At 33.7% G+C, this 27909-nt stretch overlaps 1 protein-coding gene across 2 annotated transcripts in view; it reads right to left on the reverse strand.

Annotated features, from left to right (window-relative positions):
• The window catches only part of Smr (nuclear receptor corepressor smrter), a 530430-nt gene that overhangs the window by 200932 nt on the left and 301589 nt on the right, over nt 1-27909 (reverse strand). For both annotated transcript variants that reach the window (XM_090397581.1, XM_090397569.1), the window contains exons 8-10: nt 27081-27133; nt 21055-21121; nt 9381-9466 (exon numbers count right to left, since the gene is read on the reverse strand). In XM_090397581.1, the coding sequence (XP_090253707.1) occupies nt 9381-9466; nt 21055-21121; nt 27081-27133 (206 nt within the window). The remainder of the gene's footprint in view (nt 1-9380; nt 9467-21054; nt 21122-27080; nt 27134-27909) is intronic.

Below are 27909 nucleotides of genomic sequence, written 5' to 3' on the forward strand. Positions count from 1 at the left end.
AAAAGTATGTACTTTTAAAAATCTGTTCCTAACATTTTATCAAGACATTCAAAAAATTCCCGAAGATATAGCCTATTATTCAAAGCGGTGCGCAGATCAGAATCGGAGCGCTCACCGCTCTTGCTTGTTAGTAAACGAATAAATGTGTAAGAACCTGCAACGGCATGTACTGGCGCTTTGAATGAGAGAGAGGCCGATAACCGACCTAATATATTTAGGTGATGAAAAGTAGGCGATGACAACTGCCTAAAACAAATGAATGCTATATGCGTCATAGCGGACAAAGAACAACCAAAATCAGTCAATCGTTAATCGATCGCGAAAGTATAATGAGCACTTATAAAGTTTCAATGTCACGATCCAACTAATGTCACGGTGTCATTGTGACATTTAAGGTCTATTATTTGTGCTGCACTTTTTTGCAAGCCATAAAAGCTACAACAGTAGAAAATGTGCATACTTTAACAGAATTTTGGAAGTGCTACAACATCAGAAATTATCGAAAATATAGGCGAAGCATGGCATGAATTAATGGTAAGCAATATGAGAGCAGTATGGAAACATATCATACCACACTGCACAAATGATTTCATTGGTTTTGCAACTCATTTTGCTGAGTCACTAATAACATAGTGGAAATTGGACAGCAACTTTGTTTCAAACAGTTAGATTCTGTCAACGTAATTGAGTGCACTGAATCGAACACTAATGAACTGGATAATGAGAACACTTATTAGCATGGATGAACAATGAGCTTATGAAGAGCGGGAGGAAAACTTAGACAAGGATGACTATGTTGAAGTGCCTGCACGAGAATTAACAGCTGAACAACTATCAAAAATTATTGGCATGGTTGAAGCCTTGTCAGAGCATATTATGGAAATTGATCCCAATATTGAATGTAGCTTTACAATTCGTCGAACGATAAACAATGCAATTCGTAGCTACAAAGAAATGTATGAAGAGGAAAAAAATCAAAGAAGAAAAATGTGCAGACATCGATATTGCAATTTTTAGAGAATAAAAAATGAATTACGAAAAACATGTATTTTTTGTTTAATTATTTTTGATAAAGACATTTGAATTTATTAATCTCGTTTTATTTATTAAAAAATAGGGAGAATATTTTTTTTGGAACCAATTCCCATTTTTTGCATGTATTTAGTTCCTCGATTAGTCCGGTTTCAAACAGTCCGGGATATCGGTGGAACCCATTACCCGAACTATGTGAGTTGCTGTATTTTGTTACAGTTCTACTTAACATGGCTGGTGAAAATAAAAAAAATAAAATAAAATAAATGAAAATTATCACAATCGAGTAGCAGAGAGTTCCAAAGTTGGTGTACTGAAGAGAATGGCATGATTAACAAAGACAATAAAGCAACATGTGTTTTATGTTCCAGGACAGTTGTGTGCAGAATGTCGTCAGTAAAACGGCATTATTGGACAAACCATAAATTGCTCCTTGAGCAAAGCAAGGACAAACAGAAAGAATTTATTGCTTGGGCAATTAAAAATAGAAATATTCAGTCAACAACCCTAATGAAATTCATCGAGAGTCGTTCAAATATAACTGCTGCTAGTTTTTTTCCCTCAAATGTAATTGCCAAATATGGAAAACCTTTTAGTGATGGGGAATATAATTAAAATGTACCAATTCTCTTTGAAGATTTTGAAAACAAGAAAAAAATTATTCAAAGAATAAAAGATATGCCTTTGGCTAGAAACATGGTGAAAGATAGAATCTGAAAACGACTAAAAATATAACTCATCAGCAAAAAATAGATATAAAATCTTCTGGTTTAATTTCGCTTTGTCTTGATGAGAGTCTGACATAATTGGATCAGCTTGTTTAGCAATTTTTATTTGTTATAGTGTTGGGAATAATATCAAAGAAGAATTGATCAGTTTAACATCATTAGCAACAACACCAACAAAAGGAGCAGATATTTGCAATACAGTTGTAAATGCACTTGCTAAAAGATATATAGATCTCTCCAAAATTGTATCAGTACTGATGGTGCTCAAACTATAACTGGAGAGAAAAATGGTTTTGTCAATTTATTTATCGAACATATTGGATATTCAGTTCCGGGTTTTCATTGCATTATACATCAGCAGGTTTTATGTGCGAGGGCTAGTTTCAAGCCACTGGAAGAGCCTTGTAACAAAATTAGTCAATTTTATATTGGCACATACTTTAAATAAGCAAAAATTTATAGAATTATTAAGTGAGGTAAACTCAGCGTACAATGTTTTTTACTTATGTACAATGTCCGATGGTTAAGTCATGGAATAGTTCTTCAAAGATTTGTTGAGTGTTTAGATGAAGTCCGACTTTTTTTTTTACATAATGAGAAAATCACTGAAAAATACAATCAATTAATGAACATCGAATGGATTTCAAAATTAATGTTTTTTTTTATTGATTTGTGTTTACATTTAAATGAATTAAATGTTAAAGTGCGATGTTTGATTTAATCAAAGTATTCGAAGCTAATTATAAATTTTCAATCATGACGTTATTTCCAACACCTTCACATATTTTCCAAATACAAAAAAATTCTTTGCAGATCAAGAATCTCATGAAAAAACAGATGAAGTTAAACTGACAAAAGTTTTCTAGTTATTCAGTCAATAATCAATGAATTTTCTTCAAGATTTATGCAGTTCAGGCAATTTGCAGAGACATCAAAATTTATTTTGCATCCAGACACAAAATCACCAGATAAACTCAATTTGGAGATTTTAGAGTGGCTGAAGTTGGAAGATATAGAAATGCAATTAATCAATTTTCAATCCAGTTCTATATGAAAACAAAAGTTTGTCGATTTGAAAAATGACTTGGAAATAATTGAAAATGATCGATTATTGGGTGCAATTAAAAAGAATGTAGAAGAGGAAGTAATGAGAACTTGGAATGCCATTCCTGAAACCTTTAGTTGTTTAAAAAAACTAGCGAAGGCTATATTATCAATTTTCTCCTCTACATGTGCTTGTGAGTCATTATTTAACGAAATGAATTTTATAAAAGACGGTGTAAGAAATAGAATGACTGATGAATCTAGTTCGGCGTGTGTATTACTAAAAGTGACAAAATACGAGCCTGATATAAAGCATTTGGCATCTAATGTACAACAGCAAAAATCTCATTAATAAATCGATATTAATTTGTATTCAACAATGTGTATGTCAAATTATGAGTTCATTTTTATGAACTTCTATGTTAATTTTTAAACTTGTCTCAATAAAATTCTGCAATTAATTTAATATTATTTTTCCCCTATTAAAAACTGCCTGGCACATCAGCAACTTGATAAATATTATTTGTAAATTTTTGGCATGTGCACATAAAAAGGTTCGCCACCACTGGTTTAGGACTTGGACTAGTTATTTAGCAGTGTTCCAACATAAGGTCTGTGTAGCTCAGTGGAAGTGGCGCTTGCGTCCTCTGCGCTTGGTCGCTCAAAATCAGACTTAGGTTCTAGTAGATCTGTCAAGTAGTAAGAGAGATTATCTATCTGAATTCTGCAGAGTCCATAACTGCAATGACTTTCTCCTTGTCTGCTTTTGCAACAATGTGATGCTGTTAGTGTCTTAGAGATGCAGAGCTTTAATTTCTGCTAAAGAAATGATTGATAGAGGATGTTAAGCACAGATGGGACTTCCATGTGAAGTTTATTGGCATCCTCACTGGAGAGAATGGATATATTCAATTCGATATTATAGTCGAACTTCATATCCTTTTGATAAAATAAGAATTTCACTTTTAGTTAAAGCATCTTAAGATGTTTAACTATCCAATTATATGGAACAAGAGATAGACTTTACTTAGCAGCAAGAACACTGAATTTGTGATCAAAACATTGCTTGTGTTTGTTAAATGAACAACAAAGAGAGTTCATTTAACAGCTGAGTTGTCAATTGTAAAACTCTCAAGTTACTTAATGCACAAACTTTGTTTGCTTGCACTTGGATAAAGGATGAAACCAAGAATATAATTTCTTAGCATCTTTAATTTATAGTATAATCAAGTGAAAAAAGTTTCAACATCTATCTCTAATCCAGAGTATTTTAGTAATAAGCTGTCACAGCTTTTGACTATTTGTATATGGAAATACGACTTCTGTGTTTGGCTCCCACTAATGAGACCTCATGGTGGGAATCGACCGTGAGATGCGGTGATTAATACCCTTGGAGGGTAATGGATGGCAATGCTGTAGCCAATGAAGTTTTAACTGAGGCTCGGCTATTGCTGTTACCCTCCTGCCATGATCAGAGCCTTAATAGCTCAATAACACCTTATCCCTACACTGTCCTCTACAGATAATGGAGAAGATGAAAAGCATTCTTGCTTCCCCCTTTAAGCCAGTCCTTATAAGGACTAATGAGACCTCAATAAAGTTTAAACCAGTCTGGGTAGTGGCCCTTCCCATAATTCACAGCATTATACTTATTTGTAAGGATATGTGCTTTGCATTATGGGATACCAAGGCAAGTGATGTGAAGTCATTAGCCTCTATATAGAAGTAGCCTAGTCATAAAATCAAGAATAATCATGACATCTTGACATCTTTAATTAATAAACTGTCAAACTCAACTGTCAGCTGCCAGTTTAGTTGAGTTTGTAACCTTTAAAACTATGATAGCTAAGGATCTACAATTAAGGTACTATTATCAAGATTAGGAATGCAAAATACATTAAATTCCACTTTGAGCTGTGAAGTATCATCTTGCAATTAATATAGATTGCATCACTGATTTATATACCAGGAACCTGACCACAATCCCACTAATAGTTAACTCAGAAAATTAAAATTGCTATTAGAAGTCATAAGCCTTGATGGAAAGTCATAAGCCTTCTATGGTTTTTGCTAAAGAAGTGTGGCAAACCATAGAAGCTAAAAACATATGGCAAACCATATGTTTTTACTATGTTTATTAAAGGCCCACATTCTTAACTCCATTCTTTCATAATTTTTTTTTTTCAATTTTCTGGATAAAGTAAAAATATCTGATATTTTTACAATAATCTGATAAAGCTCAAACAACAATGAAACAGTATGAAGAATTTCTATCCCATACATTTCTGATATCTTGGAACCAATCTCTAGAATAGTTAAAAAGTATAATCTAGTGGCTATATTCATTCCTTTCAATAAACTATCAGCACAGTTCCCATTTTCTAGAGATAAATGATCCCTCTTGGCATCTACCAAGTTTCAAGTCACCATCACCTTTTTTTACTTTGGACAAGCTGGATGTTCGGTGGAGTAAAGAATGAAAGAACAGTAATCTTACATTGTTAATAGGAAATCTGGCCTTGCACAATATGGAATTGATACTGACTACAGTATCCTCTTGTCTGAAATGCACTTATTCCATTGTTGCCAACATATGTTTGAAAGTTCATGAAAAGAAAGTGCCGAAGTCTTACTCCATCATCTGAACCTAAATCAGAATGACTACTGAACATATGGGAGAATCTTATTCTAATCTCACATCATTATTATTATTATTTTAAAAAAATTAATAACACTGTGTTTCCTCTGTTATTCCTTTACATTGTTCTATGTATAACATCACACGGCTCTTATTGTTTTTAAATAATCCATTGTTTATGTTCTATTTTGTATTGAACTACCTGATACCACTGATAGTGACCTGTAATTTTTAGATTGAACTATATGAGATTTTAATATATATTATTCACTTCTTTCCTTTCTTTTCTTTGTGTTATGGTGTTAATTTATGAAACTTCATGATGTGTATTCCATGTTCTTGCCAAATTTGTACCATAACTTTCGTCTGGTTACTTTTTACACATAGCTTAGCTCTCTTGCATTCTTCTCTGCACTTTTTCAGGATATGTGGCAACTTTCTTACTAGTAACTTCTGATATGCTTTTTTCCTTTTCCACAACTGATTATAATTTATTCAGTTGCTCTTACTGTTTTTAAATAATCCATTGTTTATGTTCTATTTTGTATTTAACTGTCTGATACCACTGACAATGACCTGTAATTTTTAGGTTGAACTATATGAGATTTTAATATATATTATTCACCTCTTTCCTTTCTTTTCTTTGTGTTATGGTGTTAATTTATGAAACTTCATGATGTGTCTTCCATGTTCTTGCCAAATTTGTACCATAACTTTCGTCTGGTTACTTTTTACACATAGCCTAGCTCTCTTGCATTCTTCTCTGCACTTTTTCAGGATATGTGACAACTTTCTTGCTAGTAATTTCTGATATGCTTTTTTCCTTTTCCACAACTGATTATAATTTATTGTGTCCACTGAGTTTTCACATTTCTCTTTTTGGTATGATATTTGTATTTATCCTGTTTAAAACTGAGTGATCACTTCCAATTTCAAGTTTCCTGTGTACTCTTGTATACTGAACTAGACTGAAGATACTGCTATCGACAATAATACAGTCAATAAAAATTTTCTTTTTTTTTTTTTTTGTTTGTGTGTGTGTATGTGTCTTCTCTTTATTATTATTTGTCACCTCCGAGGAGTCCAAAGACTCATCGAGAGGGGGCATCTATTCTGCTTCCACCACTCACAATCCACCAACTGACTGCAACTACACCAACACCATTTACCGCTGACCACCACCACCACTAATATTTCCACAGACAATCACAAACATCGATGCCCATGGCGGGATTCGAACCCGCAGCGTCTTGACTGGAGAGCGGACACGCTAACCACTGAATATGTGAATAGTTTATGTGAATTTGTACTCATCTTTATGCTGAAAAATGGTGTTAGGGTTGGTAAATCCAAGTCCCGTATAGAGAAATCTTGCAGGCATCTACCATTATGATTATTAGCTTTGTCCTTTTCTTCAAAATTTCCCAAAACATTTCTATATGCTGAGGATTAATTTCTCACAATGTTGTTTACATCTTTAAGGACGAACTTTTCCCTTTTCTTTATGTCAGCTACCTGCTCTAATCCTTCAAAAAAAATTCCTCCTTCCTTCCTTAGCAGAACCATCTATAGGATCTAAGTAGATTAGATTAAAAATATGTCTCCATTCAGTAAATGAATGCAGCACAGGTGATGAAGCAAATGTGGAGCATAGATCATGAAGTCATCTGCTAGTAAACTTAGTTTGCTATAATGAATGTCTTGAACTCCCATTGCCATAGTGAACTTAAAATAATACAGACTAAATTTATATATTGTGGATGCCATGCATCTGTCATCCTAGAAGAATCTGTATCTGCTTTCTAAAAATGCAACTTATCTCATTACCTAAACTGAAATCTCTTAATTATTATTTTTATTACTACTACTACTGTTACAATTATATGGGTCATTCTGGAGTCATTCATTGACTCATTGCAGGAGACCTACACTAACCTATATACATACAATACCTATCATATCTCTTCTTAAACTCACTGTCAGCATACTCACCACTAATTCTGGCAAACTGTTCACTCATTCACCACTCTCAATACAAAAAATTTAATCTGCCTACCCTTATTAACCATACTCTTACACAACTTCCAGGGATACCATTAGTATTCTTTTTGTTCTATCATGAGCCCTCTTTTCTGCCTATCAACTAAACTTTGTACCCCCCACCCATATACCTTCAATCAAGCAACCTCATAGGGAGCATTCCACAGAACTGCCATTAACTTGGTCCCGTCTCTCTGCCTCCTCTCCAACTTCAGAGGCACCATCAATTCTCTTGTACATTCATGTAGCTCATGGGTTGACATGTTATCCAGTGTGACTGCTGTAATCATATTGATATTTTTCAATATGCTGAGTCTTCATCTACCTCAATTCTGACATCAATCTCTGTTACATTAGTAACTGCTCCACCTGGATGATTCAGCTTTTCAAAGTAACCACGTAGCAACCCAACTTTTTTTATTTTTTTTTTTTGCTTCTGTCACCCTCCTACCATCAGCACTAATTAAAGTCATCCTTCCATCAGTCATTTTCCCACTTACTTGCTACAGAATGGGAAAAAAAAAACAACCTCTTTTTGATTTGCTTTGGCCTTTCTTACCATACTAGTCATATTTCTTACTTGCACTTCATACTGCTCATAAGTATCTTGATCATGTTTTTATATTCTCTTTGCAATGTGTTTTTTTAAAAAAAAATCTCTTGTTTTTATATCTCTACTCATCCACTTAACTCCACCTGGTTTATCCTTCTGACTGTGGACATAAAAGTCTGATACTGCCTCTCTCAAACTATCCCTGACTACTTTCCATGCACTATTGACATTTTCTTAAAACTGTCATAATTACCAGCTTTATAGTTCAACATAAACCCTTTCTTGACAGAGAATGCCACATGTTTGGCACTTTTCCAGAAAAAGACCATATAGTCACACTCCACAACTGGAGTAATAAGAGTATCTATACTGGTTATGGATACATATCCTAATGCTATTACCAGATCCAGCACTCACAAATCTTTGGTCCTCTCCATGACATGCTGTTTCAGGTAATTATACCTTAACTGTATAAATTCCACTTCCATCTTACCATGTTTTCTTTTCCTACCTACAAATCTGTCCCCATAGTTGAAATCTTCCTTAATAATTGCTCAGCTTGCACTCATTGTGCTAACCTGCCAATGTAGAGCATTCCCATCTTTCTTGCACCAGATAGACAGCACTGAATGAACCATCTCCCAGATCTAAAATCCTCCTTAAATTCTAAGTTTCTTGGTTAAAATTCTTCAGCTATACCCCATGTCCTGGAAATACAATATCCTTTACATTCTATCCCTGTAACTATACCATTTTCTGTCAACTAGGTCTCACTGATGCAAATTTTTAGCCAAGTTGAGTTTACCAATACTAAAAACTCCTCCCCTTTATTTCTAACATTTCTGTACATGCATTTTAACATCAGCTTACACTAACAGTTACCCTTTGTCATTACTAATCCATTCAGATTTGAAACCTGTGACTCTGCATCAGCAATGCATAATCATTTCTGTATACAAACTAATTTGTCTCAGTGATGGCTGAACTCGCTCATGACTGCCCCCCCCCCCAACCAATACTTCTAATTTCTCTGAATTTGCACTTCCAAACTCCCACCGAACAACACTCTCTCCAAACATCTAACTTCAAACAATTTAGATGCATCAGGCATATGCAAGTCCTTTTGTCCATTAAATTTACTCTATACATTTATAAATTGCACACAGTCTTCTCATCGACTCATTTGCAATCATCATCTTTCTCAATTCAGTTCTATTATACAAGGTAGCAGACCAACAATTTTACTTTCTTACTATTTTTTTTTTTTTTTCAGATAAATTAATTCAGGCACACATCAGAAATCACCAACATCATCATTTCTTTACCTGTTATTATTTTTACTTACTTCCGGTTTGCATTATTTTCCTTTTTCTCTATTTTCTTCACCCATTCCTGCATAAATTTGCTGTATGTATCTGTTAAGTAATTTTCCTAAAAATAAATACAAATTTTGTATTAGTTTTATCAAGGAATAACGAATTAATATAATTTAGCTATTTCAATCAATTATTCATATCATTTTTATTATTTAAAACTCTCAATGTTATATTTTCCTCTAAAATATATTTTGTTGTTATTGAAAAAAAAATAAAAATAAATATATATATATATATATATATATATATATATTCCTGATACTTTGAGAAGGTGCAATGTAATAGGATACATGACAGTACTATAGGATATCTGCTATTTAGCGATATCAGATTATCTTGTAAAAAAAGAAAAAAAAAATTAGTGATGCTGATTTGGAATAAATAAATAAATACAAAAAGGAAAGGATTACTTTCAGTTTTATTATATATGTAAACATTTCCTAAATGTACAATGATAATACACTATTTCTTGTAAATAGAAATTTCTTTAGTGATGTTGACTATAAAAGAAATCTTTGTACAGTCAGCCTGTCAGAAACTGTTTAACTTAGTTTTAATTATGCAAACTAAGAAAACTTGAGAAAAACAAATACTGAACTTTCTGATGAGCCTTTTACCAGTAAAGAACTATAATTTTGTTTACATAACAAGATGAATTATTTTTAAAAAGTTAAAACTTTATGCAATTTGTTTTGGTTCATGTTTTTTATATCTGATATTAAGCTGGAGCACTCTTTCCTCTATATAATATAAGTTTTAGTTAGCAATAATTTTATTTTCGTCTCACTGGCATGTTATATACATGCATTAGCCACGGTATTTGCACCAAATAAGAAGTTGATATAGTGAGAGAGGGAAAAAAAAAGAACAGCTGCTGATTAGAACAGAAGACATTCTGAAAGATCGAACTTTAGGAGGAAAATACAGTTTAAAGGAAAGGACATTTCTTAAGTCAAATAAGGTGGAAAAGAACATTGAGGAGAACAAACAGTTTTTCCAAAATTACTGGATGAATTTCTTTTAAAGCTAAGCTGAAGTGAAGATAAAAAGTGATATGAATTACATATATCAGTTTTCTTTCAAAACAACAGACGCATTTTTGATGCGTTAAATAGCAAACTTATGCTAAAAAGATATATTTTGGTGATTACACCACATTTTTTTTATTATTCAGTTATATATAACACTGAAATAATAGTTCCCGACAAGTTTCATAAATCATAGGATTTACATCTTCATGGGGTAAATAGTATAACTTATATATTTATATGTTATAATATTTATAACAATGTGTTCTTGTTCTCATTCGTACAGTCCGAGCTCAGATTAAGGTAGATTTTTTATTAGAGCTGACCACACTTGATGGAGAATTAAACCTTGAAAAAATTTAAAATTAAAAAACCCAATCCAATACAATAAAAATCAAGGTTTAATTCTCCATCAAGTGTGGTCAGCTCTAATAAAAAATCTACCTCAATCTGAGCTCAGACTGTATGAACGAGAACAAGAACACGTGACATCGTCCAGTATTGTTCAATGTCAATAACGTTATATATCTGCATTCTGTTATTTGAGTTTTATGAATAGCCAGACGGTTATGATTTGTATTTATTAATTCTCTTGTTTAAACTTTAAGTTATACTATTTACCCACTGAAGATGTAAATCCTACGATTTACGAAACTTGTCAGGAACTATTATTTCAGTGTTTTATATAACTGAATAATAAAAAAATGTGGTGTAATCACCGAAATATATCTTTTGAACCAATTAGCCACAGAAGTCTATGCCTGCAAAAACTTATGCTAGTTAAATTGTGAACTTGGAAGTAAAGTTTTAGTGCTTAAGGATAATCAAGAAGAAAACACGGGGAACTTGAAAATTATCTTTGTATTCCAAAAAGATAGAAAAAGGAACTGATATGTTAAAGAAGACATGAAAGAATAAATATTATCTTATTAAAGAAAGGCTGGGTACAAAATATTTTATTTTATTTTATTTTTTTTTTGTTTTCAAAGAAAAACAGGTATGAGTGAATTATATAAGAGAGATGAAATGTGCTTGATAAGTTTGAAGTTAACTGCTTTTGTTTGTGTGTGTTCATCAAATCCTATGATTTTGAAGAAAAGAAATATGAAATCTTGTGTCATGTTCATGTTTTTTTTAATATCTGATATTAAGCTGGAGCACTCCTTTCTCTATATAATATAAGTTTTAGTTAGAATGTAGATGGTGCTTGCAAAACATTTTGCACACACGTACAGACAGTTACAGACTGATGCAATATCATACACTTTACACTAATATTATTTGTTTGTAAATAAAGATATTAATTTTGAATTTGCTTTCTCTCTCACTCTTTTATTCTTAAGTTAACTTATTTTTATGATAATATACTGGATCATAATCTGTATAATTACAGACAGCACATGATAAGTTACATTAATATTATCTTCCTATCAACAATTTTCTTTCAAATTCATCCAACAAAACCTCAATATTCTCAGATCTTATATTTTGGTCTTCAAAGGCATTTCTAACTATTTAGAGGAAAATTGTTGATAGAAAGATAGCAATAATGTGATCTTATCTAGTGTCCTATGCATCTCCCTTTTTGAAGGTATGATTGGGTGATTGGAGTTTATTGGTGCAAGAACAGCAAAGGTCATATTGCACTAAGCCAAAGATTACAGCAGCAATCAAGGTAATAATAAACAGTAATAGTACCATTAGTAAATAACATGTTTTGTAAGAAAGCAGTATCTACATATAAATAGAATTTATAATCAATAGTTTTGAAAAAGTTAAAACTTTATGTAATTTGTTTTGGTCTGTTAAGATCTGCCTGAAAGCACTTGGCTCAGCCAGTGTTAAAAAAAAAAAAATTCATTCATTTTACAAGTGAAGAGCTCACACTCCACTAGAATGTGACAAATGGTGAGATGTGTGTGTGTTGCATTTTTCACACATAGGTCATCATCCAGCCCTCAATAAATAAATATGCAAGATGACTAACTTATGTATAGCCTAGCAAAAACAACTTCCTATTACCATTATTACACTTATAATGGTAATATTAATCTTGTGTAATTTGTTCATTAGTGTTTCCTGTCATTGTTTAATTAGCTTTGATCTTATAAACCACTTGCAGTCTGTATACCAACAAATAGTATGTAGAAAAAGTATGAGTTGACTTGGAGTCTCATTTCCCTTAAATGTAATGTGGTTGTGAATCCAACATAGTTGAATAGCAAAATTAAGGACCTTCAAAATTTGTATGACAGTTGTAGAACCTCACAGAGTTACTGAATGTGGATTATACATAGGAGATGAGAGGACCTATAAAGAACTTAATGAGTCTGCAACAGCTATATGCTTTTGGTAGCAGCTTTCTTTTATATGCACAAGTGCAAGCAAAATTACATACAACTCTGCTGTATAATTACTACAATCAAGAAGGATCTGATTGGATATCATAAAGTCAGGAATTACAGCAGCACAACCAACAGAAGTCTCAAACCTTGAATCATCAGTATAAATGGGAAGGAAATCAGAGTATTCTGCTTTGTGCACATTAAATAATAACATAAACACAGATAATGAAGTGTGAGACTTCCATGGTTAATACAGTGAGAGGTTACATGATGGAGTGCAAACCTGCAAGGATGTGTGGGTAAAATTTTCAAGATTCATTTCGGTAAGCTTGCACAATCTTTTTAACATGCATACCAGACAGATGTGTGGCATTCTGATGTGTGAGAGTTCACATGAGATGCTCTGGAATAGACTATTTTTATGCAGAGCTAAGAAACAACTGTTTCCATCTGAGTGACAAATGGGGTTTGTTCCCCTTGATAGACTTTTAATGGGTAATGTGTGAAATGCACCAGTAGCGATTCGCATATCCTGATGATGGACAGGATCCAACTATTGTAGCCTACTCTCTGCCTTGAAAATCCATAATCCAGCTTTGAACATAAGTGCATGATAAAGATGAACCAATGTAGATCAATCTGCATTCCATTCAGTAGATAGAGTGCAGAGATTTGATATTCTTGCACTTTTCCCTTAGCTAATGAATGTGTGCAAGGAATGTAAGCCTTCGATCAAAGTCCTAAGAACTTGACTTCTGCTGCTACTGGAATAATACTTTGTCCAATCCTTAACAATGGGTCTGAGTGAAGAGTATGTTTTCAGCAGAAGTGTGCACAGACTTTTTTCTGCTGAAAACCTGAACCCATTACTAAGAGTCCATGAGAAACATGATCAACTGACTGCTGAAGTTTTCATTCAATTACCCTTATATAGAGCATTGCCTACTGTGAGCAGATGTTCAGTGATTGAATTAACTCTGATAGCAAAGAGTGTCAATCAGAGAGAGCCTTGGGGAACACCCTCTTCTTGATATGGCTAAGACAGCATACTTCCCACTTGAACATGGAAGACTATGCTAGGCAGAAAAATTTTAATAAATACAGGAAGATGTGATCTGAGAGCTAGATTATAGAGGTCTTTTAATAGATATATGGTCTAGGCTGTGCTTTTTCCATGTCAAAGGACACAAATCAGATGAGATGCAGGAATGCATCTCATGTACCATGTTTCTAAATGGACCAAATGATCCAACATTGAACAATGTTTACAAAAGCTACACTATATGTTGGAAAGAAGATAACTGCTTTCTAAATACTAGAGATGTCTGGCATTAACCATTTTCTCCAATATCTTACATAGACAGCTGGTCAGAACAACAGGTCAGCAATTGTTTGCTTGTGCTGGTTCTTTTACTGATTTTGGGATGCCAATGATGAATCCTTGGTAAGTATTCTGTTGTACAGTAAGATATCCACAGAAGACGATGGAAGATGTTATATCATCTCATAACGAATGTCATCAGAACCTACTGCACTGGCATGAGACAGTAAAAGAGTTCTTTTTAGTTTATCTTCAATGATCCGAAATCTGATGTTGATGAAATATTATTATATAGAAAAAGATTCTGTTGAGTGTTTTAAATGATAAAATTACCTTTATGTGTTGCACTTATAACAGCAATAAGACATTTAATATCAATTTAATTTAGCACTGTAATTATGGCATTACGGTTAGTTACTGGAGTGTGTTGTCACAAACCTGTTGCACATCTTGAGCACGTTGAGTTCAACCATGCGAAAGAGGACCATAAATCTCACCTTGTACACAGCATTCTCAACAGCAGAATGCAGCATGTCTGAAGGAATGTTCGTCACAGTCCGTGATATGTTGTCTTTTAGCTACTATACTAGCCTGAACATGTATACGTGTCCAAAACTACAAGGTGTGAAGTGTCCATTAAAGTCAATATAACCAGTGGATATTATAGAAAAAATTATATGGACACAATGCTTATATTTTTGATATATCTGATCCATGTGGTGGGTTGAATGATTAAGACTGCCAAGTTCGAGACACTGCCACAATGGATACTGGCCTTTGGGTAACACCAAAACCAAAACTTGCATGGAGTAATATCAGGGGGAGCGAGGTAGCCATGCAAATTGAGAGAAGCAACTCCATAGACGCTGTACTGGTCGTGCAGTGAGGAAGTGCTCCATCTTGAATAAAAATGGTCTCACCCAGACATTATCGTCACTGAAGTTGCAGAAAGACAAAATTGTTCAGCATATCATGATATTTCCATGCAGTAATGGAAGAAGTTAATAGTCCTGTCAGAATGATGTCCTCAAAAAAAAAAACCTTATTATAAAATCTGATGTGAAGTCAACCCAAAACAGTAATTTTCAGTGAATGCAATGGGAGCACATGGAGTTATTCAAAAGTCCAAATTTCACAACTTTGGGTGTTTACAGTACTGCTCAGATAAAAATGTGCCTCATCTCTCCACAGAATTTTCCAAGGCCAAGAATCGCCAACTTCCAATATGACCAGAAACATCAGAGCAAATGTCAGTCACTTATCATAATCATCTCATAGCAGTTAATCTTGTATGGATAAAATGTAATAATTTAATGCAAGACTTTTTCATATTGTGGAATAATAAGTCATATCCAATTGTTGCATTATTCTATGGGTGCTACTACTACTACCAGCAACATTTTTGGGTGATCCACCAACAATCGCAGTGTCAACTTCTTCAATTCCTCGTGGTTTCCATCCTCTATTAGGTCAAATTTCGAAAGATGCTATTTCTTCAAAACTTCTAAATCCTTGATCTAATTGAATTAGCTGACAGAGGACCTTTATCGAAGTTCTGGCAAGTTCTAAACTCATGAAAAGCAGCTGATGCATTGCACTCGTTAAGGTAAAATAACTTTACAAGTAACGTTCAATAAGGTAAAGTAAGGCACATGTTGAACATGACTATCAATAGGTATGCACTTTATAGCCCTCATGATGCCAGCAAAACAGATGTCCAACTTTGTTTTATGCAAATTTTTGGCTTCCTGAGCCACATATTCCTCTGCCAGTGACTTTTCAAACTAAACTTTTTCTACCAGAATCCTTCTTCCCCAGATCTTGATTGGTCTCCCTACCCAATTTGGTAACATTCCGGTTGTTAGCTCAAGCTACGTTAGGCTCTGAATAGGGGAAGTTTAATTATGCTGCCCTGTACTTAAAGTATTGTGTTTGGTTTCTAGAGGCAGAAATTCCTTATTATCCAACTCTTAGTTCATCCCAGGTACTTAACCTCTTGTGGACAGAATTTACATGGGGAGGAGGGGGGGGGGGGGGCTATTGATCAGCTTGTGAATATTTCCAGGTTTTGCCATCCTCTATGCTATTTATGCCATTAATCCAATAACTTCACTGTCTAGAGCCCTCGAGATCAACACACGCGCGCACACATGGGAAGCTAAAAGATCACTCAGAAGCCTATGATAAAGTGCAGCTGAATACTTCACAATTTTCAAGAGAATTTACCACAGATAAAATAATTGAGGCCTTAAAGGAGGTAAAAACTGGCAAAGCATAAGGCTTTGATGGTATTCATCTTGAATTCTTGATTAACTGTGGAAAAAATGCTAATCAATGGTTAACAAGATTATTTTCTCACATTGTAAGGACGGGAAACCTTCTAGCCTTTAAAAGAACCAAAATAATAGCCATATTAAAACCGAACAAGCCACAAGATCAAGCAGAGAGCTGTCGCCCAATTGCACTCCTCAGTTGCCATTATGAACTCCTTGAAAAACTCTCCTCCTTAACAGAATTGCACCAGAAATATCTGAAATTATCCCTTTTGAGCAAGCAGGCTTTCAGAGATATTTGAAAACTTCTGTTGTGTTTGCTGCTGCATATGACACAGTATGGAAAGAGGGGATGCTATACAAGTCCAACCATGTCAATCCATGATATGACTTGCTTTCTGACAGATTCTTTCATGTGGTAGTGGAAAACACAATGAGCAAACTGAGAGCTGAACAACGGGTTCCCGCAGGGCTCAGTATTAGCACCAACCTTATTCAACTAATATACATCTGATCTACCGAACAACTAAGTCAAGAAAATTTGCTTATGCTGATGATATAACCCTTGCCATCCAACATAAGAACATTGAAGAAACTGAAGATATTCTCACAAATGACCTTAGAACCATTGGGGAATACTTTCATAAATGGAGATTAACACCAAACCTCAATAAGACCAAGGTTAGTTCTTTTCACCTAAACACCAAATTGGCGAATAGGAAACTTCAGGTCAGCTTTAACAACACAACGCTGTGGCACCAAGATTTCCCTCAATATCTGGGGGGGGGGGGGTCCTTGGATAGAACACTATCTTTCAAAAGACATCTGGAGAATATCACTTTAAAGATCAGAACCCATAATAACATAATACAAAAACTGTGATTCTACATGGGGTTCTTCTGCTCCTACACTGTGATGCTCCACGTTGAGCCTAGTCTACTCTGCAGCATAGTATTGTTCACCAGTATGGTTAAACAGTCCTCATATCAAGAAAATCGCTATCAAATAAATACAGTGATGAAGACAATAACAGGCTGTGTCAAATCCACTCACCCTCTACTGGCTTCCAACTTTGAGCAACATTGCACCACCGAACTTGCGCACACAAGATGCTCTTGTAAAAGAGTACAAAAAAAAAAAAAAAAAAGCAATCCCCTGTTACCAATACACGAAGACCTCCCACATATAAGTATAAATCCCCTTAAATCCCGATGGCCTTCACTAATACTGGCTGAAGAATTAGTAAATAGTGATTTTAATGTTAATTTAAAATGGCTAGAAACTTGAAAAGAAAAATTGCCACCAGGCTTGAACAAGTATATCCTCCCCAACCAAAATCCAAAAGAGACTAAGCTTCCACTTCATCTATGGAAAAGCTTAAGTAGGATATGCATAAGACATGGTATCTGTGTAGACAGCTTACACCAGTGGGGAAGATCATCTACACCAGTATGTGACTGTGGGGCCATAAACCAAACCTTCTGGTACATTGTGGGGAACTGCAGCCTGATAACCAGAGAGACTTTTTTCGAGGCAGATCCTTCAGCTCTTGAATGGCTAGCTGAACCAGACTTAAAATTTTAATGACTCTTATCTGTTATTTATATATGTACACTACCTGTCTCATTTATATTGTCTGCATAAATATGCATTTATATATTTTGATGTCATACGTCTTTATATTTTTTATTATGCCATAATGGCATATTTATTTATAAAATAAATATATATGCCATTAATATTCAGGGATGTATCAATCCAAATAGTATCCATCAGCATCAATTACCAAAGTAATTGACCAATTCATCAGTTGCCATGGTGTAAGTTGCTCAAATAAACAGAAGGAAAAGCAATGAGCAGTCGTATCTCACTATCCTTAGCTGATTATTTCATGGAGCATCTAAAAAAAGAATTGACACTATATTCCCTCAGCCTAATATATGGTTACATTTGGTTGATGATATATTTGCAATCTGGTCCCACACCGAGTCAGAAGTACTTCAGTTCCTAGAAAAAAATAAACTCTTTGTACACTCTATCAAGTTCACTACTGAATGTGTAGCCAATAACCAACTACCCATTTTGGATACCATAATTCATAATCCCATCGGTCAATGTTGAATATTCAATTTATTTGAAGCCAACTTTCATTGAAAAAAAAGGTATCATCAAGAGTACAAAAACACATATAAACTGGGTTTTAATGGTCGGAGGTTTTTTTGTTGTAAAGAAATAGCCTATTAGTTTCGCCGATTTGACTGTTGGCTTCGTCTGGGCATACAAGGTGACAAAACAGCTTAAAAAAGATCCAAAACAAGCTAAGGATATCAGTTTAAAACATAAATGAATGTTAATATTATCTAAATTCAAATAAAACACATGGAGTGTGCATGTTATCAATCATTGTTATACATGTACGATCTATAATTGACAGCGAAATTGAACTCTGATGTGTTGAGCGATCTTATGAGACTTCCATATGTCACCAAAGATCATCCCTTTGTTTCTGTTCAGGCTACCTCTTGAACGGACAACTACTGCAGCTTCTTTGATGTTGCAGGAACGAAAATCTTCTTCCAAGTAAGGCATAGTACTTTCATCCCATTCGATGTTATGATTGGTATTAGAAAAATGGAGCCAAGCCAAAATAGTCTTCTCAGTTGTTATAAACGTCTCCGATATGTTCTTTTTTTCTTATCTCTAGACTTTTAGATGTTTGTCCTACATAATTTAAACGTCAAGAGCAGGGAATGTTGTAAACACCAGGATGTTTATAGAAAGTATTTTTGTCCTTAGGTGACCTTAACAAGTTGTGGATTGTCTTTATTGGTTTGAATGCCACTCGGATCTCATAAGGTTTGAGTATTTTAGCAATTTTCTGTGAAACAGACCCAGCAAAAGTAATGGAAATTGAAGATCTGTAGTGGGTATCTTGAGTTTGTTTTGGGGAAGGGTTAGAGATAAGAATCTTATTTATGAAATTTTTTCAATAGCCATTAAACCGAATAAAACTAAAGGCAATCTGATAGGTAACGGATACAACAAAATTATCATTCAAAAATTAGTGCTAATTATCATCCTTCTGCCAGACTATAATCCAATGTGAAAAGAATTTCAATCCTGTACCTTAAAGGAACCTCAGGACAAATAGCAAGGATGCTTCATAAATTAAATCTATATGCTTCTTTCAAACCAACTTTGAAACTGTCTTCCTTCCTATCACCAACAAAGGATACATTACCACCTCTTTCCTTACCAAATGTCATCAAGTACTCTGCTCATGTCATCTTTCCTATTTTGGACAGACTGCCCATTCTGCTTTGATTAGAATTGAAGAGTATATTATATTTTTGGAATCTGACAAGTCTGGCCTTGCTTTTCACACTACTGACACTAGGTACAGAGTTCAATGGAACCAGACAAAACTTCTTTACTCCAGCAAGTTCAAATTCAATCATTTTTTTCCATGAAACATGTGAAACTCTCCGAAATTGTCCAAACCTGAACTGATTAGATTGTATGCCAATATCCAAGTTTGGAAAGTTGTCATCAGCTATTTTCTGTCCACTGCTGCTCAAAGGCCTCCACAAAAGTCCTTCATTCATTCTTATCTTGAGCCTTTCTATGCTATTGAGTTCCTGCCATCTCTTTAATGTCATTCTCCTATCATCTCTTTAGTCTTGAGAAGTGATCACTATTAATGGTCCATAAGTGTTTTTTTTTTTTTTTTAAATTAACATATACTTCAGCTGTGACCAAGACAAAAGCTAATATATACATGATTTATGACTCATTATTTTGATTCATCTTTTTGAATGTAGTTAACACCTATCTCCCTGATGATGTCCATGTAACGTTGGATGAAATATATTCGTTTTTGAATAAATTCCATATAATTTGTGTTACATGTGTAAGTTGTGAAACTTACTTTAATATGTCTAATGCAAATATTCCATTAAAGTGATTAATTGTAACAAATTATGTTTTCCAAAAAAAAACACTGTTGTTTTTACTGTTCTTCCTATTTACTTGGAAATGTTCTCCAAACAATGATAACAGCACCAGTGATCACTTTGTGCAAACTTACTGACTTATTCAGACATTTCATATATAAAAAAATAAAAAAATAATAAAATAAAATAAAAGCAGGGGGGAGGGGGTTTGCTCTTGAACGAGTGCATTTTTTGTTCGCAAGTAGGATCTTGCATAATTTGTTGAGCCTTTCCTTAATATAATAAAATTTGGTAATAAAAGGAGATAATCAAAGCATGTCTTTTCTATGGGCACTAAACATTATTTTAAGATTTTTTTTTGTAGTAGTTTCCTTTCTTTCAATGTCACACACACACGTGCATAGTACTAAAATTTTTCTAGAAAAAAAAATTCAGAAGTATTAATTTTTATTAAAATTATCTTCAAAGAGAGATATCAATTTTTTTTAAACATCACTAGTACTGCTTTTGTAAACTATGGCAAATTAAAAAGAAATAGCAGATAATATGAGTTATCTCAAGTGGAAGTCGCAATCATCATTACACATTTATAATATCACGAGTTATTTATTATTAGAATGGTCATGATTTTACAAAAAATCTTTAAACTTTGAAAGAATAGGTTTAAATTCATCCTAGATACAGATAAATTCCTGCATTTAAAATAAAAAATTAATTACTTACTCTTAGCTGCCTTTCTTGAAATTTCTTTTTGAAGCATTCAATTAATTTCTTCTTAAATATAATAAACCTGTAAAGGTAACAATTATGTCATTAATAGTAGATATATAAAAATAATCATATTCCTGGACAAGAGAACATTTAAATTGTTGTGTATGTGTATCCCCCCCCTCCCCACCACCCATCAATCTTTCAAGTACAATCTTCTCAGACAGCATGTCTACACACATTGAATCACAAAAAACAGAAACCTTTGTTTAGCAGAAAAACTAATCACTATGCATTAAATGCAGTAACAAGTTATTAATTATATGTTAAATTTTTTCCAAGCACTTCAGGTCTCCAATGGTGGTTACACACCGGGCAATGAAATTCATTTGCCATTGATATTTCAGTTTCAAAATTTTTATCTCAATTTTTATTTTAAAAAAAAGGTAAAAAAAATTTATAATTTATATTTATTAGCATTTTTTAATAAAGATTTTTTTAAAAAAAAGAAAATGGAAAGTAAGAAAAAATTTTTAAAGAAGTAAATATACAAATATACATTTTTAGGTGAGAGGTAAAGGGGAATACAGTCATCCCTCGACTTATGTCTGTTTGAAGATATGCCCGTGATCCCATAATGGCATAAATAACATTTGCGACTATACTTTTGAACAAGTGCATTCACTGTGAATTTTGTAAAAAGGTTTTTAATTAGCAACAATTATTCAGCGCATTCAGCGGCAACTTCCCTCAGCAGTCGGCACGTGGCTTCAACAGTTCAATAGTTGATTTTGTGTTTGAGAAACAGGTTATTTGTGTATTTATCATTAAATATTTTGTGATATTTTGTGCGACATGGTCCTTACATACCCTTACATGCTTAAAGAATCACAGAAAAAGAGGTGAGCAATTGATCTTGAAACGAAGTTGCGAGTTCAACGATAGTGATGAAGCAACGACAAGGTCCTGTCAGTGAGTGGAAAAGCTACTTCCATCATGCATAGAGGACATGAACCAAAAGCGCATACCCCCATAGCACTATGACCATAACCACTAAGGCACTAAGTCTCTTAGACATGTTGAAGGAGAAAGAAGGACCTGATTACGACTATGAATTCAACGCTTCATCCAGTTGGTTCATGAGATTCAAGCAGCGTTTTGCACTGCATATGAGTAATGTGAAAATGTATGGTGAATCTGCAAGTTCTGGTGAGAAAGCTGCCAATGAGTTTGTGGAGAAATTGGATAAAATTATTACAGAGAAAAATTATTTGCCACAGCAAATATTTATTATGAATGAGACCTCCTTGTTTCGGAAAAAAAAATGCCCAGGCAGACAATTCATCCACAAAAAAGCTAAAATCTATGCCTGGTTTCAAAGCTCTTAAAGACTGTGCTATGATTCTGTTACGGGGTAACGTGGCTGGATATAAACTGAAACCATTTGTGATGTGGGACAGTGAGAATCCACGAGCCTTCAAAAACATTTGGAAGCATACTCTTCCAGTTCATTAGCAAAGATACAAGAAGCAGTGGATGACTCAAAAACTGTTTGGGGATGTCTTAATCAACTGCAATGCGAGTGAAATGGAATTGTGTGAAAGAAAATGTAGAATTTAAAATTTTATTAATTCTAGGTAATGCTCCAGGTCATCCGTCTTATATCGGTGTTCATCACCAAATTCAAGGGCATGTTTCTCCCTCCAAACACTACTTCACTGATCCAAGTGATGGATCAGGCAGTTCTTGTAGTTTTTAAGGTTTATTATCTAGGAAGAACTTTTTCACAAGCCATTTCTGCTACTGATGGAAATGACCAGACTCTCATGCAATTCTGGAAAGCATTCAATATTTATCATGATATTAAAAGTATTGCTGTGCTTGGGACGAAGTGGCTTCTCAATGTATGAGTAGCATATGGAAAAAGACATTCAAAAGGATTGTGCACGATTTTGGAAGTTTTGAAAAAAATGAAGCCCTTTGTAAATTGAGTGAAGAAATAGTGGGTCTAGCAAACAATCTGAATATCAAAGTGAATGATAATGACATAGTTCAACTCATAGAAGGTGCCCCTGAAGAATTGACCAACAAAGAATTAGTCGAAATGGAGGAACAATGTGTTGCATAAGAGGAAGAAAGAAAAGGAAGAGGAAAAAGAAAAACAAGGAGAGGTAGTTAAATAATTCACAGTGAAGGGTCTTGCAGAAAAGTTCTCTGTAGTTAGTGATATTCTCAAAATGGTTGAAGACATGGACCCCAATGTTGAACGCTACTCATTAGTAGAAAAGAAAGTACATGATGCATTTGCTTGCTATAAACAAATTTATGATGAAAAGAAGAGGAGGAATAAGGAAAGTACATTGGTCATTGTACAAGTACATTGAGAAGCCACTTTGCAAGTGGCTTCTCAATGTATGAGTAGCATATGGAAAAAGACATTCAAAAGGATTGTGCACGATTTTGGAAGTTTTGAAAAAAATGAAGCCCTTTGTAAATTGAGTGAAGAAATAGTGGGTCTAGCAAACAATCTGAATATCAAAGTGAATGATAATGACATAGTTCAACTCATAGAAGGTGCCCCTGAAGAATTGACCAACAAAGAATTAGTCGAAATGGAGGAACAATGTGTTGCATAAGAGGAAGAAAGAAAAGGAAGAGGAAAAAGAAAAACAAGGAGAGGTAGTTAAATAATTCACAGTGAAGGGTCTTGCAGAAAAGTTCTCTGTAGTTAGTGATATTCTCAAAATGGTTGAAGACATGGACCCCAATGTTGAACGCTACTCATTAGTAGAAAAGAAAGTACATGATGCATTTGCTTGCTATAAACAAATTTATGATGAAAAGAAGAGGAGGAATAAGGAAAGTACATTGGTCATTTTCATCAAAAAAAAAAAAAAAAAGGGTTACATCAGAAGTTCATCATTCATGCACTCGAAACCAAAGTATTATAATGACTGAATTAGAGAGAAACTTCTTTAGACATTGATTGAAGAGTGTAACCAAAAACAGATCCTGCTAAGCACTGATCTTATTAAATCAAAAGCATTAAGTCTCTTTGCAACCTTGAAAGAAAGGGCTATCAATGATGGAAAAGAAAAATTCCAAGCTAGTGCAGGGTAGTTTGAGCATTTCAAAAAGAGAAATAGCCTGGCATAATGTTCTAATCACAGGCGAAACTGCAAGTGCAGATAACAAGGTGGCTGCAATTTATTCAGATATTTTGAAGAAAAATGTGTGTGGGGGGGGGGAAGAAGCTATTGTGACCAACAAATATTTAATGTCGATGAAACCGGCCTTTTTTGAAAGCAAATGTCTTCTAAGACTTTTCTGGCCAAATCAGAGAAATCTCAGCATGGTTATAAAGTCGCAAAGTCGAATGAAATTACTGCTAGCAATATATGAGCCATTCGGAAGGACATTTTTCCACATTGTGCAAATGATTTTAAAGGCTTTTCAAATGAATCTAAGTTAATTCAATCTCATCCTGAGAAACTGAGTGATTCCAACATGCTAAATTTTGATGCACAGCAGGAAGATCCTGAAGAATAAGAAGAAAATTTAATCACTGACAAGCCCAAGAGATTTCACAAAAACAAGTTCAAAAAAATGTTTTGTGCAACTGACATTTTTAAGCAGCAATGCTTAGAGGCTGACCATGGTGAAGAGAGAAGCAGTAAAATTTGCAGAAGAGTAGAAGAGGCAATAGGGCCATACCGTCAGTTGTATGAAAAAACAGAAACAGAATGCCCACCAAACTACGTTAGCTCAATTCTTTAAGAAGCAGAATAAAAATTTATATTCTGAATTTGTTTTATTGTCTTTCAGCTTCATGGCTTTCCTTCAACTAGGCCCTGAAACATACCCTAATTCTTTTATATAAAAAAAAAAAAAAAAAATATATATATATATAAAGGATCAAAAACGAAATTTGAGGAATGAATTATACTTTTTCCCATAGGTTATTATATTTGATTAGTGTGTTTTCGATTCAATGAGACTATTTCAAAGAACGCATTAATCGAGGGATTGCTGTATAGTACTTATTAGTGCCATGAGTGGAACTTAAGTGTTACAAGCAGAGAAACTTTGCTCTTGAAACCAAGTAGAACATTTTTCAAGCCACTTCAGGTCTCTAATGAACAGCACGGTGGTCACACACTGGGCAATGAAAATCATTTGTCATCTAAAGCTAAACAGTTGTGCTACTGCTGAAATCGAACCCATAGTTTGTAGATTTCAAACTATGTAGCACTGCCTGCTATACTGACAAGTGCTGCCACTTGCTGCAGATTGGCGACAAAAAAATTTTGCGTCACGTAAAAAAACGCATTAACTGATTAATCACTCGCTTAAAAAGGGAAACAGTATCATTTCACTCAATTGCGCTAACTGATTATCACACATATCAAATTCACATTAAGTGAGGTTTTCCTGCACTCTTAGTGTGCTATTCAGTAATCATCGATTTCCTAGAGTACAGTTCCTTCAATGTAGTACAGAGCTTGTAATCTTTGTATCCTAACATGCGTAATTTTATGCTTTTCCACATTAAACTGACATCCATTATGTTTTGCCCAAACTGTCAGTCTATTCAAATCATCCTGCAAGCTCTCTACATAACCCTGATTAACAATTACCCTACCTGACTTCATCATCAGCAAACAACTGAAGTTCCAAAAATTCCTAGCAAATAATTTGGCAAATGTTCTAAAAGAACAGAGAAAAATGTGAGAAAACTAAGCTGTGTGTAAAAGCAGCTAAGTAAAAGTCATTCACATAGATCTTGCTCCTCATTTGGATTTTTTTTTCCTGCATCCTAGAATCGGACACCTTTTGTTAACTTTCCCTGTCCCATTCTGTTTAAACTCACTCTATGACAATAAATTAGTTCTGCTCACCTATTCTTGAATGCTAACAATGTGAAGATTCACTCAAAATTTTAATTTTTAATATGATTTTGACAATAATGCTTTGTTTACTGCCCTAATTTTTCATAGTGTTTAGTAGAAATTCTCCTTCCAGTAGATAACTGCAAGGAAACTGAACAAGGAGTTATATTCCAATCCCCACCTTCTTATGTGTTATTAGGTATTCACTGTGGATTCTTAAGTGACTCTAGAGAAGGAGAGTGTAAGGCAGTAGAAATATTTATTTGAAATTGAAATCAAAAAATAAACCCAATCATTGACTGATAAGTAATCTGTCCAAATTAAGGCAAAATGGCATGAGGAAATGCATACAGAGGGACAGGAAGAAAGGGTACAAAACACATACATCAAATCATATTTTAGTGAACTGACAATTTTTCTAGATAGTACTGTTTCGTGTGATTGTTAAGCATATCCTGAGGCAGAGGGCCAATGATTATGTTTATCTATACAGCTAATTTTTTTAATTTTTTTATTCAACTTTCTGAGGAGGGTTGATCTGTCTTAATTCATGAAGTCAGAAATCAGAGTTGTAATTTTTTTTACCTAGTTTTACTCATACTGAACTTTACATATTTTGCTATTTATCCTTTTGGCATTTAGGTTATATTCAAAGGAAGTTTAAGAACTGTCTTAGTACAAACTGCTTTTTAGTATGTGTACAATATGATCGTGTATGTTCAGAAAGGTTTTAATACCATTCTTTTCTATAAAGAAAGTAGAAAACATTAACAATAAACTGAAAAAATCAGAATGTATCCATATTTTGAACCATCAAAAGAGAAAATAATGTTTTCATGTAATTTCTCAAACCTGTACATCCCAAAAGGTACATAACATGAATCCGATGATGATCAATAATATATCATATATATGCAGGTGTACCTGATCAAAGGTACTAGCTCATTCTTAGATGAAAACTTTTTATTTCCTACTTTTCATAAATGTCAATATCACATAAGCATTTCTAAAGTGATACTCTAATCTTAGTTTATCATAATGTACATTTTCAAATGGATGCACAGGATGTTCTTTTTTATTTATTAAAATATCATTTAATAAGCTAGATTTTTTGTTATTAGGGGAAAAAAATAAATAAAACGAAATACTTACTTTCTCTTATTTTCATGGTATATAGCAGTGTCAGATGGTTGGTTATACATTGGCTAAAAAAAAAAAATAAATAAATAAATAAAATAAATGATAAAGTGAAAATTAATTCTAATAAATGCAAAAGTAAGAGTATTTATTCTTCTATTCTCAATTTCAAATTTATGACTAAAAGAACAAAACCACAAGATACAAGGGAAAAAAAAGAGAGTTTTTATTGATTGTTGCTGATAGGAGCATCAGAACTCCAAGGTAGGTGCAAGAATTTAAAAGAGGGAGTATCGAGGAAGAAGAAAGAACAATGAAAGTTCCTAGCAAGTAAGTAAGAAAATACAGAGAAAAACTTAAGAGAACAGAGGAAAACTCATAAAAAACTTTATTAATGTAGAATTCTTGTCAAAGTATCATAGGCATTGTCAATACAAAGATCACAGAAAGGCAATTAAATAATAATAGAGAATGCTAAAAAAAAGTGCCACTTGAGTAGCTAATGTAAGATAACTTAAAAGGTCAATAATTTCCTAACTTATTAAAAACAAAAACTACACACACACACAAAAAAAAAAGAAGTTAAGAAATATTACCAGATTTAAAAATCTAATTCACCTTACAAGTAAAAAAAAAATTGGATTTTTAGATCTAATTCTTTGTCAACCAGATGGTAGCCTATATTTTCCAGGTTTTTTTGTGGAAGAAGACTCATACAGGCTATTATATCCATGCTGAATCTTATCACCATCCTAGTAAAAAGGCTGGAACCAGTGGTGGGAGAACCGATTCAGTTCAGCAGAACCGATACCTAATTTTTTGTTGAGTTTGGTGAACCAATTGT

Source organism: Typopeltis vanoorti, chromosome 1 (genome assembly GCF_054136105.1).
Source record: "Typopeltis vanoorti isolate ZY-2024b chromosome 1, IOZ_Tvanoo_1.0, whole genome shotgun sequence".
Lineage (NCBI taxonomy): Eukaryota > Metazoa > Arthropoda > Arachnida > Uropygi > Thelyphonidae > Typopeltis > Typopeltis vanoorti.